General features: G+C 53.1%; 7 protein-coding genes across 7 annotated transcripts; 1 reads left to right on the forward strand and 6 right to left on the reverse strand.

Moving 5' to 3' along the window:
• Positions 1-569: 569 nt before the first annotated feature.
• pgmA (phosphoglucomutase PGM2) lies at positions 570-2,367 on the forward strand (the record flags this gene model as incomplete). Its single annotated transcript, XM_043302607.1, has 3 exons — positions 570-622; positions 706-1,007; positions 1,055-2,367. 3 exons carry the CDS (start codon positions 570-572, stop codon positions 2,365-2,367), a joined length of 1,668 nt encoding a protein of 555 aa, XP_043158542.1.
• Positions 2,368-2,527: 160 nt separating this feature from the next.
• Positions 2,528-4,222, reverse strand: Asppvi_006710 (Gfo/Idh/MocA family protein; the record flags this gene model as incomplete). The annotated part of the gene is made up of 1 exon (XM_043302608.1): positions 2,528-4,222. The coding sequence occupies one exon, from the start codon at positions 4,220-4,222 to the stop codon at positions 2,528-2,530; it is 1,695 nt and encodes a 564-aa protein (XP_043158543.1).
• An 896-nt stretch (positions 4,223-5,118) lies between these two features.
• Positions 5,119-6,798, reverse strand: Asppvi_006711 (uncharacterized protein; the record flags this gene model as incomplete). The annotated part of the gene is made up of 1 exon (XM_043302609.1): positions 5,119-6,798. One exon carries the CDS (start codon positions 6,796-6,798, stop codon positions 5,119-5,121), a length of 1,680 nt encoding a protein of 559 aa, XP_043158544.1.
• Positions 6,799-9,558: 2,760 nt separating this feature from the next.
• Positions 9,559-10,296, reverse strand: eb1 (microtubule-binding protein BIM1; the record flags this gene model as incomplete). The annotated part of the gene is made up of 3 exons (XM_043302610.1): positions 9,559-9,615; positions 9,675-10,162; positions 10,230-10,296. 3 exons carry the CDS (start codon positions 10,294-10,296, stop codon positions 9,559-9,561), a joined length of 612 nt encoding a protein of 203 aa, XP_043158545.1.
• A 1,061-nt stretch (positions 10,297-11,357) lies between these two features.
• Asppvi_006713 (F-box/WD repeat-containing protein) lies at positions 11,358-13,469 on the reverse strand (the record flags this gene model as incomplete). Its single annotated transcript, XM_043302611.1, has 2 exons — positions 11,358-12,330; positions 12,397-13,469. The coding sequence occupies 2 exons, from the start codon at positions 13,467-13,469 to the stop codon at positions 11,358-11,360; spliced, it is 2,046 nt and encodes a 681-aa protein (XP_043158546.1).
• A 1,537-nt stretch (positions 13,470-15,006) lies between these two features.
• Positions 15,007-16,348, reverse strand: Asppvi_006714 (NAD(P)-dependent alcohol dehydrogenase; the record flags this gene model as incomplete). The annotated part of the gene is made up of 5 exons (XM_043302612.1): positions 15,007-15,887; positions 15,955-15,996; positions 16,058-16,117; positions 16,183-16,210; positions 16,274-16,348. 5 exons carry the CDS (start codon positions 16,346-16,348, stop codon positions 15,007-15,009), a joined length of 1,086 nt encoding a protein of 361 aa, XP_043158547.1.
• A 927-nt stretch (positions 16,349-17,275) lies between these two features.
• Asppvi_006715 (dihydrodipicolinate synthase family protein) lies at positions 17,276-18,283 on the reverse strand (the record flags this gene model as incomplete). The annotated part of the gene is made up of 1 exon (XM_043302613.1): positions 17,276-18,283. One exon carries the CDS (start codon positions 18,281-18,283, stop codon positions 17,276-17,278), a length of 1,008 nt encoding a protein of 335 aa, XP_043158548.1.
• Positions 18,284-18,670: the final 387 nt, after the last annotated feature.

Here is an 18,670-nt window from a genome sequence, read left to right on the forward strand (position 1 = left end):
AGCCAAGGGGATTATGACCAAACTTTGTAGCAGAGGAATGGAATTAGCGCTCATAAGAGCTGTTATATTCATGAAGAAGGTCCATGCTTGGGAGGACTGATCGCTGTGATGTGTTGGCAGCACAATGCAGGTAGCTATGCTGTATGATAGCAAGCCACTTGAACATGCCTAGTTACTATTCGAATACTACCTACCTGCATGGATCCATCAATGTCTCTCATTGGTATGGCAATGCCCAGACTATTTCTTGTCGCGGACTCCTAAAGTCATAATAATGACGCTTGTGTTGCCCCTCTCTCAACCAGTGGTGATCGGCCCACCTGCCCTCCGCTTCGACTGAGACTAGACTCCTGTTTTCTCTGCGCTTCTGCTTCTTGTTTCTTCTTCTTCTTCCTTGAAAGTCGGTGAAGTCTTTTCCTTTCTTCTCTTCTCTTCTCTGCTCTGCTCTGTTACTTCTGATCTACTGAATCACTCCATATCCCTTACTTTTCTGCAGACTTGTTCTGTACTGTCGAGGCTCCTTGACTGCTCCCCTCTACCCCACGTTGTCACCCAAACAAACCAACGTCATGTCGGTCCAGACAGTCTCCATCCAGCCTTTTGCCGACCAGAAGCCAGGAACGTGAGTACTTTCTTCTTGATTAACCTTGTGATAACCATTGCCTTCATATTGTGAGCAAATTAGCTGATTATCCCTCACTGTAGCTCTGGTCTTCGCAAAAAGGTCAAGGTCTTCCAGCAGCCCCACTACTCCGAAGCTTTCGTCACCAGCATCCTGCTCTCCATCCCTGAGGGTGCTGAGGGAGCTTTCCTTGTCATCGGTGGTGATGGTCGCTACTACAACCCTGAGGTTATCCAGAAGATTGCCAAAATCAGTGCTGCCTATGGCGTCAAGAAGCTCCTGATCGGCCAGAATGGCATCCTCAGTACCCCTGCCGCCAGCAACCTGATCCGTGTGAGAAAGGCTACCGGTGGTATCCTGCTGACTGCCAGTCACAACCCTGGTGGTACGTTAAGCTTTTCTTCTGTCAAATTCGAGCGCTAATTTCCCAAGGACCCAATGCCGATTTCGGTATCAAGTACAACCTGGGCAATGGTGCCCCCGCCCCCGAGTCCGTCACCAACAAGATCTTCGAAACCTCCAAGTCCCTCACCTCCTACAAGATCGCCGAAATTCCCGATGTCGACACCTCCACCATTGGCACCAAGACCTATGGTCCCCTGGAGGTTGAGATCGTTCACTCCACCTCCGATTACCTCAAGATGATGAAGGAGATCTTTGACTTTGATCTGATCAAGGAGTTCCTCAGCACCCACAAGGATTTCAAGGTGCTGTTTGATGGTATGCACGGTGTGACTGGTCCCTATGGTGTGGACATCTTCGTCAAGGAGCTCGGTCTGCCCCAGGATAGTACCATGAACTGCGTCCCCAGCCCCGACTTCAACGGTGGCCACCCTGACCCCAACCTGGTCTACGCCCATGAGCTGGTCGAGGCCGTGGATAAGAAGGGCGTCCACTTCGGTGCTGCCAGCGATGGCGATGGTGACCGCAACATGATCTACGGTGCTAACACGTTCGTCTCCCCCGGTGACAGCTTGGCCATCATCGCACACCACGCCAAGCTCATCCCCTGGTTCCAGAAACAGGGTGTTTATGGTCTGGCGCGGTCCATGCCCACCTCCGGCGCCGTGGATCTGGTTGCCAAGGCCCAGGGTTTGCAGAGTTACGAGGTCCCTACGGGCTGGAAGTTCTTCTGCAACCTGTTCGATAACAAGAAGATCTCCATCTGCGGTGAGGAGAGTTTTGGAACTGGCAGCAACCACATCCGTGAGAAGGACGGTGTCTGGGCCATTGTCGCCTGGTTGAACATCATTGCCGGTGTCGCCAAGCAGAAGCCCAACGAGACCCCCAGCATTGCCTCGATCCAGAACGAGTTCTGGCAGACGTACGGCCGCACCTTCTTCACTCGCTACGACTATGAGAATGTCGACAGCGACGCTGCTAACAAGCTCATCGCCAACCTGTCCGAGAAGGTCAACAATAAGGACTCTTTCGTGGGCAGCACTGTGTCCGGCCGCAAGGTGGCCGACACGGGCAACTTTGCCTACACCGATCTGGATGGCAGCGTGACCAAGAACCAAGGTCTGTATGTCAAGTTCGACGACGGCAGCCGCCTTGTGGTCCGTCTCTCAGGCACGGGCAGCAGCGGTGCCACCATTCGTCTTTACATTGAGAAATACGAGAGCGACAAGAGCAAGTTCGGCATGAACACTCAGGACTACCTTAAGGACAACGTGGCTCTTGCCATGTCTTTGTTGAAGTTCAAGGAATACATCGGCCGGGAGGACCCTGATGTCAAGACTTAAGTTATTTTTTTATTTTCAAGGCAAGCCGCGCTGGTTTTACGACGGTTAATTTGAACTAAGCAAGTAATTAAGCATGGATAGAATATAGTAGTTATGGCAGTGCCAGCTCAAGTCGTTAATGCAGTCATTAGTAGCACTCATCACATCATAGGATAGAAACTCATGCGATGCCAGCCGCAGCAAGCTTCTTGGCCCACCACTCCTTCCACCGCACAACCTTTTCCTCCCGCCTGGCCTCTTCGGCCGCAAAGACCACGGCATGGCTGCGAACCGCTTCTTCCAGGGTACAGCCGACGAAATGGGTTTGCGCGCGTTGCACATCCCAGCCCTCATTCTCGACAGCATCCACAGCACGCACGAAGCTGCGCGCCAGCCCGTAGTCTCCTCCGCCGTGCGCCTCCTCCTCTTCCGGCGGCTGCTTGGGCACCTCGATGGTGGAGGTCGAGCGAGTCGCGAAATCATAGATGGAGATGGTCCGGCTGTCGTAGGCGATCTCGCCGCGCGTCCCGTAGACCCTCCCGCGGCGCTCGCACTGTTTCTCCGTCGGAGCAATCAGGTGGAAGACGGCCGTTTTGGCGCGTCTACCTTGCAGTTGCAATTCCGCCTGCTGTCGCTCCCCGTTGACGGGCGGCTCGTCCTCATCCTCGTCATCCCACGTAATGGTCACGACCTGGTCGTCGCAGACGTTATTGTCCGCCTCGTAGACACACCGGCCATACCACGGTCGGCGCGCGATCTCCTCGTCGCTCATCTCCTCGCGGGAGTAGTCCTCGCGCAGGCGGGCCAGGAGATGCTCCTCGGCTTTCGCTGCGGCCTCGCTCTCTGCAGACGAGCGCAGCACGTCCTCGATATCCGGCACGACGATCTTAACGGGCCAGCGGGTGTCGCCGCGGGCAAGGTGCAGGTCGCGGTAGATGCGCACGGCGCTGTAGATGCATTCCCGTTCGGCGGGGCAGGAGACGCAGTTTGTGGCTGCGCCCGCAGCTGGGGGTTTGCGGGCGCGCCGGAATTGCGTCAGCGTGCCGCTGGAGGTGATGCTGCGGGGGTGGTGCGGCCCGCCCTGGTCCTGCGACGTCGCAGACTCCGGGGGAGGGGAGGAGAGCAGCCACATGATAAAGTCGATGTCATGGCAGGACTTGGTAAGCAGGGAGCCGTCGCCTTGGGCCGTCGCGCGCCGCCAGTTCCCGCGGACGTAGCTGTGCGAGAAATGCCACCAGCCCACCGGCTCGGTGTGCTCCAGCGAGACGATGTCGCCGATGGCGCGGTCGAGGAGGAGGAGCTTGCGCAGGAGGATGTTGTGCGGGCTGTAGCGGAGGACGTGGCCGATGGAGAAGATCTTGTCCCCGCCGGAGGCCTTGCCCGAGGCGGCACCGCTATCGCTGGGTGACAAGGCCTTGTAAACAGCTAGACAATCACCCAGCGACAGGGCCAGCGGCTTCTCGCAGAGGATATGCAGCCCCAGTGGCGCTATGGCCGTGACGATCTCGACGTGTGTTTCGTCGAGCGTGCAGATGAAGACCCCGTCGACCCCTCCGCCGTCTACCCCCTGAGACTCATCCGGCAGTGTCTGCGACTGCCGACGCCTCGTCTCCCACTCTAACCACTCCCTCCAATCGCTAAACTCCTGGCCGTCGGCTGGCCGCCCCTTCTCGCCCCAGATATACTTGCGGCCGAAATCGGCGCGTTTGAAGTCGTGCGGTTCGGCGACGGCGTGGATGCGCGCGGGGGTGGTGGTTGTTACGGCGCGGGCGTAGGCGGTGCCGCGGGAGCCGGCGCCGATGACGAGGAAGCGGAGGGGTTTATGGCTCCGTAGGGGTCTGGAGGGGAGGTCGTGTTCTTTCGTTGGTCCTGTCATGATGATTGGTATGCGGATGCGGATGCGGATGCTGATAGACGATAAGCAATGGAGGGGGAGAGGAATGCGGGGTCTAATTTATAGTAGATATTCAGGGGTTGCGCTAAGGACAGGCTTCATTCATTTCTCTGGAGCCTGTGAGACGAGTTCTATGCACAGTACACAGTAGGAAGTTAAGCAGCTGTTGATGAAACATTGCGTCGCAACCTCGAGACGACGCTCGTAATCATGGATCGCTGGTTGGCTGCCGCGACGTAGAGGCTGCAGCTCTCAACAAACCACAACAACATAGACACGTAGGCTACAGGATTGTTGCGCTGAGGTTGAAGACAATTATTGATTATCTTGTATTATTTGGAGAATTATCCACAGCCCAGTGACGTTATTTGTATCTGTACACCTTAACGCCGCAAGGTGAAGAAATATCAACAGCAAACACGGGAGACTAAACCCGATTCTTAGCATTCAGAGATGAATGAAGAAGAAGAAGAAAAATAGTACATGAGATGTGAGTGAATGGCCATCTCAATAAGTATAGCCAAAGAAGATATGAAATAGAAATAGAATAGATTGGGGTATCCATAAAAGAAAAGCAGAATACTATCCAGACATGAGAGACATGGCACGCTGATGTGCAATATAGTGTAGAGTCTTAAGGTCGACTTCGAATGGAGGTTTGTCCGCTCAAATCCGGTGAATCACTACCGGATGGGCAGTGGCCTGGGAGCTGCGCTAGTCGTTGCGCCGGGCTGATATGCGGCGAACCGCTGGTGATAGTTGGCTGGCGATAGGCAAGGACAGCGGAGACTGCGGACTATAAGCCCGGTCGGTTTATGAAGAGAATGCGTCTTATGCATCGTTTGCAGCAGAGCATATTCGAGTATACTCAACTGCGATCACAATCCGTCAAGGCTCTCTGTGAAGCGACTCCCCCGGCTGCCGTCGAAGCTCGGGTGACTACGGCCAAGTCCGTCTGGCCGCTGTGGCATCGTGGGGGATAATGTACCGCTCGGTTGAGGAATGACACGCGAGGCCGCCGGTACGTTTACCACGCTGACGTTCGTTGAGCTGGCAACCGGCGTCCGGGCGGGTGACGGTCGGAAGACCACGACCGACTCTGGTTCATCCGCTTCCCGTGTGTAGCTCACATCCAGTGGCATTCCGTACGGCATCGAGGGAGGAGGTTGAGAGATGACTGATCGGGGTTGGACGGGCGACCCCGGCGGTAGGCTCATGCTGGGCTCCGACGCGGTCGGAGATCCCTGATCGAACCCGCCACCATAGCCATCCCCTCCTGACTGCAGCACCGAGGGGATCTTGCGGCCCGAGATCTTCTGGAACCCGCGTTCACTCGTGGTGGTCGAGGTGAAGGTACTGTCCTGAGACCGCACAGTCTGATTCGACTGCCTCCATCGCTTCGTAAAAGCCGGAGCGAAGTACGACGCAGTGAAGAGGGGGTCACGACTGGAGCGCCGTGACGCCATCTCGGTGCGTGAAACAGATCCTCCTTCTCCGGCCGTGCCGCCAGTTCCATCACTCGCTGGGAGTCCCCGATTCGGTCGAAACAAGGACGTCTTGCGCCGCCGCAGCAGGAAGAGAAGCAGGCCGAGCAGGAAGAATGCACCCGCGAGACCTCCAACAACTCCGCCCACAATGCGTTTGGTAGTGACTGGGTCCAAGCCACCACCAGAGGAGGAAGACGTGGTTGCTGAGGGAGCCTGGCCCGTAGCAGTTGCGCCTGAATCTCCGCCTCCAAAATACGTTCCCGTACTATACAGGTCCGCAGTGGTAGTGGCCTCTGGCACGGACGTGGTCGAGTAATCACCAGAATAGTCGCTGGAAGTGCTGTCGTATGACCCGTACGAACTGGTACCGTTGGTGTTGGTCGAACTAGAAATCGTACTCGTCGAAGTGGGCTTTGGCGATGCTACTGGGGTCGAGCTTGATACAGCACTCGAGGATCGAGCACTAGGTATTAAAGCCGACGACCGGGTGCTACTCGCAGAGTTAATGATAGCGATAGACGTTGGAACCGAGACGGATATTGAAACCGACAAGTCTAATGACAAAGAGACATAGGCGGTGGGTATGATCGTCAAATCATTAGCACTTATGGTAGTTGAAGTGGCCGCTGTGAAAGAAGGCGGGCCAGGGGACGGGGTAGGAATCTCATTTAACGAATTGGTCGACGGCACAGCAGTAGGGGGTGTCTCGACAGGAACAGTGACGGTTGGTTGACTGGAGGCAGGATCGGATATGGATGTCGGAAGAGCCGCAGCGGTGTCGGGAGATGCATCGACAACACTGGTTACCGTGGTGGCCGGCGCCGCCGTCTGAGATCCTGGATCCTGACGCTTTCCTAGCGAATCGTCCGAGTCCTTGTGCGATACCTCCTCTGACGACTCGTGGCGCTTACTATGGTCCAAGACGTGCGCCTTTTTCAAGCTGGAGATCAACGACCCTGCCGACCCTTCCCCTGGTTGACTGGCTGGTTCGACTCCCTCGTGACGTGTTCGATGCTTCTGTTTCAACAGCCTTGTAAGCCGCTGACTCCGAGCAATGCCGTTGTGTGCCATTCTGGCAGATTGTCCTCCTCAGTGTTCCTTAATCCCCAACGAGCACATGCAAGCCTTTGAATCGAATAAACTGCAACGCTTCAAGTTGAGGTGAAATGATTGACAATCGTTCAGTCGTCGATAACGCACGTGTGTCTGCCTGCACAGCGCCTCAGAGGATCTGCAAAAGAGGGAAAGTAAGATCGATTGATGCAGGGTACTGATTGAATTGAACTGAACTGAATTGAAAGAGTGTTGAGCAATAGACCATGCGCTGTAAAGGAGTGTGCGACGGGTCTAAGACGTTTTGTCAAGCGAAAGGAGCGACGAGTCGGTCTGTAACGAGTTTGAAACAGGAGGAACCGTATGCCGTAGGGGAACCAAGGAGTGGACGTCAGCTGTCACCGTGCAGCCGACTAATTGTAGACAGAAATGGAAGACTCAGGGTCATAAAAGTCTAGAAAGTTGGCCAGACAGCGTTAGCTCTTTGAGTCGTTTATTTCTTTCTGCMGGTGAATCGATCAATGAGAACGAAGCTAGGCAGCGAAGCACATACCTTTAAGGAGAGAATATGAAGCGAAAAGATATAACGGAGCGATCACAATTGCTATTCGTTCCTCCGAGGATCTTAATCCATGCCTGTCGCAGAGGAGATCTTCGCAGGATTCACCACGATGAGCTTCGACTCAAGCTTGCGCTGCTGGATTTCTTTGCAGACTCTCCCAACGGTTGATGGTCGCCGGATCCACGCTTTGAAAGGTACCCAGGTTCCGGACCCAAGGATCGTTATCCGCTCTTTTTCGTTCTCGGCACACGTCCCCAAGGGTTAACCGTGAACTGGGATTTCCGCTCACTGGTCCGGTTATACCAGCGCCAAATCTAGCAGTGAGCGCAGCCAGGTCGAAAATCGAGGTTACTCACTCGGCATCCGATCATAGGGGGGAACGGTGGTGGTGAGGGAGGGGGAGGAGGCGTAGGCGCAAAGGAAACGGAAGAGAGGGGAAGGAGGAAATGAGAAGAAGCGAAGAAGTGAAGAAGCGATCGTAAAACAGACGGACAAGACTAGTCAGTAGTCGAGTAGTCTCGTTTTGAATATTTACACTAGCTAGCTGGGAAGTTAGCCGAGCCGACCAGGTTGTTTGTTGGTGGTGATCGATCAGGCCAGGCTCACAGGAGCAGGAAATAATAGACTAGATACAGACAGGCTCACGAGTCACAGCGTCTTCCCGGGTCTTAGACTGTTTTCTCTTAGACCCTCCGAGCCGGCTGCTAGTCTCCATGGCCTCATTGGGCCAATTTCAAAATTAATTAAGGTACATCTCCTCCGTAGTCAGCTAGACCGCACGAGAATCTTCTGCTGTCCACCACTCGATGACACTTGACGATATTAGTTGTAGTTGTCCTCTGCAAGGTGATCGCATAACAGTTCAGACATACTCTGTAGTAGTAGCATATTGTCCGAGACATAACAGATCGCCATCCTATTGCTGCAGCCTTCAGATGATACCCAGATGTTCTGGCCCGAACAAGGATAATTAAAAAAAGAGACACGCCCCACAAAACTGTGGGCCGAAAAGCGTCACTCGCTTATGCACTAACCCTGTTGTGGTCTAGCTTGCAGACTAGCCAGAAGAATGTTTAATTAGATCTCGGTCTGTGTAAATAAACACAACAGTACCGCAGAAGACAGGATCGTATTGCCAGTTGGATCATTTGGCTACAAGACCATCATCTGCGCAATCCATATCAGTTAAATAAAACATGCCTATCCTGGAGTTCAGATACTCAAATGTCAACAGTAAGCAGTCTACACTAATAATACCCCGTACGACAGCCCCTCAGCCAATACAGTAAGTGCTAGTAATGCACCCCTGAGGCTCAGACTGTGACTGGAGGCAAGGGGACTCCCTCTATCGCCGCGTGTAACCACTAGCCTAAGCCTGCAAGGTACAACTCTTGCAGACTACAGTCCTACCTTTTCCGACTGAAGCACAAAGCACGAAGTCGAGTCACATCTCATCCCAGTCCCAGAGCCATTTTCTCGAGGTAACATTGTATCACCGTGTATTTTCCGTCCGTTCCTGACTCGTAGTCTTTTCCATCCCGCTGTCGAGGCGATAACAGTCTATCAACCACTGGACAGATAATGATCACGCCTGGAAGGGCTGACGTACGACTTTAAATTTGCCGTCTACGTCTTCCTCCGACCCACTGCTATTTATATGAACTCGGCCCGTTCAGATATAAATATCACTCCAGAGGCAGTCTCCTACTCCCTTCCCGTGTGATGGTGTCATTATCCAGGAAATAAGGATCAGGCCCACCCTCCTTCGAGAATGCCATCGAAGGAATGGAACCCGTCCGCGAAAGTGGCTGATACCTAGTACTGAGGAACATTCATGGAAGGTCGTGCACAATCACCTGATTGACCTTACTGTACGGAGTACCGCCTGCAAGCCGGGAAAGTTTCGACATATGGAAACTGCACAGCCGGCTGGGTCTTCCCCGTCATAGATGAAAGCAAAGTACAAGTAGAGCACAAATCTCGATCTCACGCTATACACAGGCTGACTTTCACTCTATGCTTTGCAATTCGTATTTGTCCGCTCACCACACGCCCAAGCACGGATGAGGGGATTCTCGCACTCCACATGCCACTAATCCAAACCAAAGACGGAGGGAAAAGGGACTGATTCAAGTCGGTGGGGATGTAAAGGATCACTGTTTCAACGCTAGTGATAAAGGGGTATTATTAACGAAAAGACGTCCATTGCCATGAACCTAGAATGTCTCCAGCTCATCGGCGACCTCCGCTTCCGCTGGGATCTCAAACCCTTCCTGTGCGAAGCATTAGCACCTGAAGCAAAGAAGATAGACAAAGCGTCGCAAACACGTACCTCCGTCGAGTACAGGATGCCCTGAATATGCTTCACCAGAGAGTCTTCTTCCTTCTCCAGCTCCGGGTCAGCCTCGATGGCATTCTGCAGCAGCAGCTCAATATCCCGGAGCTTGGCAAAGTAGAAATCGCGCTCCTTCTCCAGGCCAGCAATAGCCTCCTTCTGAGTCGCAATCTCCTGCTGCAGAGCAGCAGTGCTGGCTCCTCCGGCGGCCGCGGAAACCCGAGGGCGAACAGCGCCTGTTGTGGGAGTAGCTCCTCTCCGGGTAGCCCCCGCCGAGGACGATGCGCCAGAGCGAGTACCAGCAGCAGAAGGGGCAGGAGCGCCAGAGCCCTTCCGGCGGCCGACGGCATCGTAGTCGCCCCCGGGGTAGTGCTGGTCCCAGTATCTCTTGGTCCACTGGAGGAATTCGAGGTTATCCTGCATGCGGCATTTTGAGAGTTGCTGGACCGGGATCGGTTTCTCGATCTGGTGGCGGGTGAATGTATCTGAATAGAGTGTAGGGGTCAGAATGGGGTCTCAACCATGGAATACACGGTCCATGCGGCGTCATACTCTGAAGGATCTTGAAATTCTGGAGATAGGCGTACTCGGTGTTGACATTGAACTTCACACGCGCCATGGGAACATCCACTGCACGAGAAAGCACAGGTTAGCCAGCCAAACGCAGCTGTTAAAACCAAGTGGCTCCTTGAAGCCTGCTAGCTGTTCACTCACTGAATATCGAATCAAAAATCTGACACAGAGCAGCCCTGTAAACCCGAATCAGCACTTTGAAACCATGCTTTTCATGTGTCCAAGTCCGTGTTATCCATATAGGTTCGGCGTGGAATGGTCGACGATTTCAAGGGCATAAAAAGGAGCGTCAATCGTACCCCGTTCCGCACTGTTCAATCTTGGTCAGATTCAGCTGCAGCAGGTTATTAATCCATGCCAGCAATTCCTGTCTGTATACGAGAAATGCTTGAATTAGTGAGATGCTCGACATCAAAACAAAGCCCCTTGGGGAACGATCAGTTGGCCTGACGCACCTGGATTCTCCCATGGTGGGGTAATTTTGTCACTGCGAAGATGCACAACCGTTATAAAGGGCGTCGGGGAGGGACTGTAACTCGACGATATCGAAAAGAGAGGAAATTCAGCTACAGATGGCCTTTGTTTTGATTGACGTTGAATTTGTTTATGGGGAGAAGAGAACGAGGAGCCGTAGACACAGGATTGTTTTGCTTCTGTCCTCGAAACCCACGGCTCTGCCTGGCGCTAAGGAGCCCCCTTGGCCAATCATATTCACCCTCTCCCTCTGCTTCAAGATCACTTAGCTATCAGGCGATGATGAATAAAAGTCGGATATACAGCGGTAAAAAGGAGTAAATTAGTCCAAGTATGCTATATAGGGGATTGTAGGGACCAGGGTATAATCAGGAGTGCTCTGACTCTAAGGCCAACTCAATTGCACCAGTAACAGCCAGTGTCTAGTCTATGGTGTCTTTTCGTATGAAATCAAAAGAGCAAAAAAAAAAACCAAAACAGGCTCCGAGTCTAACAAGTTCAAATCAAAACAAATCTATCGCTTCTAAGGGAAAAAAAGCCATGTTCTTTTAAAAAGACCCAGTTTATCAACCGACAACTCCAAACCCGACGAAAATCCAGCGTTCGTAAGTAAAAGGAAGGCGTCAGTTAAGATCACTCTTCCAACAGCTCGATGCCATCCAAGCCATAGCCAAAATCCATAATGACAGCCCGAGAATCTTGGCTGGTGGCCACGATGCGTCGGTAGTCCGACTTCACACTCAACATCCAGCTGGTGGTCCAGCCAGGCAAGTCAATGGAGAGCTCGCCGGTCTGGGCGTCAAAGACCTTGACACTCATGTCATAGCTGCCGCTGACAATTCGCTGGTTCATGCTGTCCAGATGGAGTGACCGGACAAGACCAGCATGTCCTTTGAGCTCACGGACCATCTCGGCAGTGTTCGCGTCAAACTGGTATATCAATTGGTCGTTTCCACCGGTGAGAATGGTGCGGGCGTCATCACTGAATTCTACACAGGCTAGTCCACGGTCCTTGCTGGGGAATTCCTTGACACAAAGGCCCGAGGTAATGTTCCAGAGTTTGGCTACTCCGTCCCCGCTCGCCGACACGACCAGATCGCCGCGGAGCTGAACGGCGTTCACGGGTCCACGATGGCCGAGAAGCTTCTTTACCAGCGCGCCAGTCTGCCGATCCCACACGCAGATGGTTGTGTCCTTGGAGCAGGATATGATGTACCGATCATCAAAGCACACGTCCAGCACGCCAGCTCTATGGCCCTCCAGCCGACGAATTGGCTTGTAGTCGTTCTTGATGTCCCATACAATGCAACTGAAGTCAGACGACCCAGTGACCATGATCTCTTCGTCAAATTGAAGACAAAGAATGGAAGCACTATGGTAGTCGGAGGACTGGTCAATGGGAGTCACAATTCCTGCCGAGAGGGTAGGAGGAGGACAAATGGTGAGAAAAGGAGGTTTGCCCGACGACTGCTGAGTTGGGTTGTTGACCTGGCCGATGCTCGAGACCTCGCCCGTAGGAGGACCAATGATCTTACGGCATGGCCACGGGTAATGAGCATCCCACACCCGAATGGTTCGATCACGAGAACCAGTGATGATTTTGTCTCTGTGAAGTCCAAGTCAGAACAGAGCACCACATTAAGGTAACGACACGGAAAAAGTCAGAACATACTCATCGAATTGAACACAGTAGACGCTATCCGTATGACCGTGCAGGTAGATTGCGGCCGCTTTCCCCTCTTTCCATCGATGATCGAGAGCACGGCGGACAAGGAACATCTTCTTCCAGTCCTGATTCGGAATTGGCTTTCCCAAGCCAGCCGACTGCCTCTTCTTGGATGCGACACCGCTGGGAAGGCGATGTCCGTATGCACGACGAAATACCTGCCTCCAGATGTGCCGAGAGGATGCCTGCTCTCTCCAAGCACGAGAAACTAGTTCAGCCTGCATCAAAGACTCGGGGTCGAGATACGATAGCGCCAGCGACATGATCTCAGGTGGCAGATAGGTCACGGGGTCAATGCGGACAATAGCCAGATCCACCTCGGATAATTCGGAGCGATCGCGCAGATCAATGTCAATGCCGCTCTCCGAATCCCGAGTGACTTTCATATCGAATGCTTTGATATGTTCTCTTTCCGCTCGCACCAATTCATTTTGTGCAGCTGCAGCAGCCCGAGCGGCGGCCCCGGCGTAAATACTGTCTGGAAGAATCGGAGGCTCAAGTCCACGACCAGGGATAGGGGCCGGAACTGATGCAACAGGTGCGTAGAACGTCTGCAACGCAGTTTCGTAAGTAAGAGAAGGGCGGCGGTTGGGGTTGTAGTCCTTGCACCAGGATTGCCCTGATCCGGCTTCTCCACACCCACTGGCATCTTGAGGCTCATGGACCGCAGCACCGACATATTCGTGAGCGTGGTGATGAGACGCATGTCTGGATGACTTGTGGCGGATGGTTACAGAAAAGCGACGGCCCAAAGCACGCAACCCATCGATAGAGTGCCGCAAACTGGAGAAGCTCTTTGCAGCACGGCGCTTGGTAACAGGTTCAGGGAAATGATTTGTCTCTTCCACGACGTCTTCATCGTCATTGTGGTCTTCATCGACGCAGAGTGACCCATTCCAAACATCATGTTCCAGTGCGAACGGGTGTGCTGTTGACAGTGTGGCATTGCGAGGGCGAGTCTTGACGGAGAATGAGGGACGACGTCGGGCGGGAATAGCAACCGGTTCTCGTGGCATCATGGCGTTTGGGAGACTGAAATAGAGATCGGCAGCAGGACAAGGCCCGAATAGACGTCGAGGAGTATCGGGGAAATTGCGTTCTGCACGAGAGCCAGCTGGGACCGAGCAACAGTCTAGATATTGACACTGCGGAAACCTTTGCCCTTCAGTCGGAAACAATAGGGGGTTGGATGCAAGGAACTGGAGTATGTCGACGGAGAAAATTTATGTACTCCCAAGGGGAAAGACGGTAGGTTCTAAATAAGATAGTCCCAAAGCTAACAAGAGAAAACGAAAGAGAGGGAATTGATATCGACGACAATGACTGAGCGACCGCAACAAGATCTACCCGTGATAGAGATATACTAGAGAGAGAAACGCCAGGGTTGCAGGGCGAGAGAATGTACAGCACACACCCCTGAAACGAAGGAGGAAAAAAAATAGACAAGAAAGAAACAAGAAAAAGGGACGCTGACAAGAAACCAAAGCTGAGAGGACGGATAGGAACAATAAGCAATAAGGGATAAAAAAAGAGAAGATCGAAGCAGGGGATTGAGGGAAAAGGGTGACGGCAGGCGGTGAGAATGGGTTTTTTTTGCCTCCCCAGCCCGATAAGGCCCGATTGGGAATTTCGCACGACTGAAGAGTTGGGAAAAAGATTGGGACACGTCCAAAGAACGCCGTGCTTCTACACCGTTTCTAGAACTCCGCGTTCCAATGGCAAAATTCGGACGCTGACCATGGTGAAGGGGGAGGAGACTTCACAATGACGGGATACCCGCCTCAGAGTCGACTTTTCTCGAAAAACTTTATCATAGGTGGCGTTGATAACGCCTCGTCTGCAGTACTTTGGCCGTCAATCCAATCCAACCCTGTGGAGAGGTAGACTTATTTTTACTAGACATCATGTTGCAGGCAGAGCTTGAGAAAAACTTTGTCACCGCTTATACAACATCCAATTGAGATATCCGTCATGAGATTTTCGCCCCAGTAAGACAGGGATCAGCCTTCTTACAGCTCAGCTTTGGGTGTAAAATTAGGCGCATGCTTATGTAGCGTTGCACACGAAACATGGCTGGTTTCTTTGTTTCGAGGACAAGCAGTTCTTTTTCCTTACTGTCGGAGGACTGGCAGACAAGAAGATCCTTAAACAATTTACCTATCAGTCTATCGGAGTCCGATTCAAATGATTACTCGGAGTAGATCTCTCTTCCGTCCCCGCTGTCAATGATATACCCCATGGGGTTCTATCCACCAAAAAGGAGCGGGAAGCCTCGATAGTTAGGGCTGCGTCAAGACCATACGGAATTTCCGTACCACATATCTCTGGCTATTTCAATGAAGACTCTGGCTGCAATTTATGGATTGCTCTTGTTCAGTCCGCTATGAACAAACGTAATACCCTACTAGTCAGTAGTACATCGAGTACCTTGTGGCTCGCCGGAAGTATATATAGCAGCGCCTTGAATTATTGCAGCTGTATTGTGCATAAACTATACAAAGCTTTTCTGTCATATCCTCATATCTTAGTCATACTAGTGCATCACATCAAATCCAATCATTGACCAAACACCTTGTCGTAACCAGTCAGGGTAAACCGGTAGCGAACATCTCCCTTCTTCATCCGGAGCATCGCCTCTTTGAGACCTTCCTCGCCGATCTGCAACTCCTCCACCCAGCTCTTTAGGCCCTTGTCGGCGGCCAGCTGAAGCATGGCCAGCATCTCCTTCCGGCTGCCAAGATGGCTGGCTCCGATCAGGACTCCGTTCGAGATGAGGTGCTGCGCCTTGATGACCTGGCCCTCTTCCTCGGGCAGACCGACACTGATCCAGCGGCCGTGCACATCCATCATGGACAGGTACTTGGCCAGGTCGAAGCCCTCAGAGGAATTGGCACAGTTGATGATGAGATCAAACGAGAACTGGTGAGGCTTCTCCCAGCCCTCCTCCGCCGTGGCGATGTAGCCATCAGCACCAAGCTTGCGAGCATCGGCCTCCTTGGCCCGACTGCGGGAGATGGCCCAGACCTCCGCACCGAGCGCCTTGGCGAACATCACGCCAAAGTGACCGATGCCTCCCAGGCCGACGATACCGACCTTCTTACCGGGGCCGGCACCGTTGCGGACCAGAGGAGAGTATGCGGTCAGGCCGGCGCACAGCATGGGAGCGACGAGGTTGGTATCGAGGGCGTCGGGGATGGGAAACACCCAGTGCTCGTGGGTGCGGACGTGGGAGGAGTAGCCACCCTGGCTAACGATGCCAGTCTCGGGCCACTCGGCGCCATATGTGTCGATCATGAGGACAGGACAATATGTCTCGTTGTCATTCTTGCATTGCTTGCATTCACCGCAGGAGTAGGACTGAGCGCCGACGCCCACACGCTGGCCCTCCTTGATCAGGGTCACTTTGGGGCCGACGCGGATTGCACGACCGACGATTTCTGTCGAAGTAACTCCAGTCAGACATGTTCACCTCGGTATGCTAGACGGGATGAGATCCATTCTTACCATGTCCCACGCAAAGCGGGAATTTCTGCTCTCCCCAGCCACCTGAACAATGCTGTTAGCAAGGCTATCCTTTTGATTTCTTGGACACAAACTCAAGACTTACCACTGATCGTGTGCACGTCACTGCCGCAGATACCGCACGCTTCAATCTTGATGTCGACATCTAAAGCGGATTGTGTCAGTCATCGCAAACGTTATGCTCGCGCTTGATTCACGGTGTACACTCACCATAATCACCAAAAGGCTTCAGCTTGAACTATACGCAACAAGACATAAATTAGCAACGACCGCTGGTCGCAAATAAGAGAGCGTCACATACAAATCTCTTGTGGAAAGTGGTGAAAGTCTCAGGGCTGTCGACCTGGAAACCTTCAGCTTCGTCGGGGTAAGGCATTGTGAAGGATGAATTCAGCAGCTATCAGGAGACAACAAAGAGACGGTCAAGAGTCAAGGATAGACACGAAACTAAAGAAAAAAGAGGGAAAAACAAACCCTCCAGGTCAGGACCACAGCCCATCTTTAAATCTGGCACGCAGCGTCCTGAACGCGCCAACCCACTTGGTTGATCCCACCCGCTTCTCCAATTATTTCTATTATCACTATTGAGTGCGGAGTTACGGCTTATCGTGACATTTTGCTCGCTAGAATTGCCAGGCTCCCCAGCCACGTCGAGTTGAGTTTCGGGGATAGTTCCGACAGACACGTTTCATACTTGCAGTATAGACTAACTGATGAGACTGATCGTCTTGATCAGACATACTGCAGTCTTGTTCTACTGGTTCTTAGAGGTAAGCTTGACACAAACTATGACCATTGTTTCTCTGTTGTAGACTCGTCCTTCAGAGGATGGACATCATTCAGCACATTCCCAGCACCACAACCTCCTAGTGAATACTGAGATACAATCTCATTGACAAAATTCAAACGTCGCATGACAACAACTTTCCATCCAGAACTTTTTCGGGCATGTCTTCTGATGGATAAGGTAGTATTCGAGAGCTGCCCGCTCGGGGTAAATTGTCCACCTATCAGCATCAAGCTGAATTGTACCTGGCGTGGGGGCGACCTCGCAGATTTGGAGAAACTGATTTCTGGTACAGCTCAAAGGGAGCACTAAAGTCAATCCGGCGAAAATGAGGGCAAGAGATTTCAAGAATTATGGGAGAAGTCGAGGGGTGTTATTGTTGTCAATGATATCCCGAGTCAGCGAACGTAATTTACCCTACAGCGGCTTCAAACGACCCGAAAAGTATCTTGTCCTCAACATAGCCAATCATTTTGCATTCGAAAATAAGTAAACTACGGGGTAGGTATAAAAAGTCTATGCAATGTCAGGCAATGAACGCTCCACCTCCATGGCATCCTTGATCTTATCCGCGACTGCTTGCGCCTGCTCCTCGCTAAGTCGGGCCAATGGCCGCCGAGGGTACCCGCCGTAGCCATAGTAGCTCTGGATCGCACTCTTGGTTCCAGGGATGGCCGCCTTGGTGAGCACCCAGTCGGCCTTGCTGAGCAACTGCTGAGCCTCCATGGCCTCCGTCAACCGGCCCTCACTCCAGAGGTTGAAGATCTGCACACACAGACGGGGGATAACGTTGGCCCCGCCGGCCAGGATCGCCGAGCCACCGGACACCAGCGTCTGCAGGGTGAAGTCGGCGATACCGCCAAAGGCAATGTAGGGGTGGTTCTCAACCTGCTTGGTGGAGGGCTTCTTTGTTGTGGGGGCGAGCGGGGAAGGAGGAGTGATGGCGTTGAGGGCGCCGGCAACACGGGTGAGCTTGCCCGTGTTGGCGCAGGTGAACTTTGTGCCGACGATGTTGGGGTGCTGCGAGATGCGGATGATGAGGTCGGAGTCCATGTCGATACCGGCGACGGCGCCGGGGTAGTTGTACAGGATGATAGGGAGCGGGGAGCCGTCCGCGACGGCGGTGAAGTACTCGTAGAGCGTCTCATCGTTGCCGACGGCGTAGCGGTAGTAGCTGGGGGGCACAATGAGGACGTACTCGGCGCCAGCATCGGCACATTCCTTGCACAGTTCGATGGTGCCGCGGATGCTGTTCTCGCTGGCGCCAGCGATGACGGGGACGTTGGCGAACCCGGCCTCGACCAGGGCGGAGCGTGTCTCGCGGATAACAGTCTTGCGCTCTTCGCGGGTCAGGTGCACGGCTTCACCGTTGGACCCCATGGTGACCAGACCGACCAGGCCGGCTTTGGCCAGGCGGACGGCATGGCGGCGGATGGTTGGGACATCGAGATCTTCAGTGTCGGGGTTGAAGAAGGTCATGGTGGGAGCATAGACTCCGGGACGGAGAGGTGTACGCGACGCCATTTCGATGATATAATTGAGCCGATATGGTATGCTGTGGTCAATCTGGTCAGTATATACAGCACCTTAATATTGCCTTGGAAGCGGAGAAGCACATACGGGGATGTAAACAATCTGATCAATAACAGTCGCGCTCAATCAGGACGATTAAGAGAAAAGTTATGATACCAGCGTAGGGAAGTGTCCGGCATGGCGCCCGTCTATAAATGTAGATCCAACAAAAAAAGTTCCCACGGAGTCTCCTCCTCAGTGCAGGCTATATTCCGCGATGACTTTACCCCGCGAAGTGACTTGCTGAGGTACTAGTTGCTAAGACATCCCACTTCCCCCACTTCTGTATCTCTGTATCAATTGCCCCACTCCGGCGTCGGCCTTTTTGCCGTGACAAGA

This window comes from Aspergillus pseudoviridinutans (assembly GCF_018340605.1).
Source record: "Aspergillus pseudoviridinutans IFM 55266 DNA, scaffold_4, whole genome shotgun sequence".
NCBI lineage: Eukaryota > Fungi > Ascomycota > Eurotiomycetes > Eurotiales > Aspergillaceae > Aspergillus > Aspergillus pseudoviridinutans.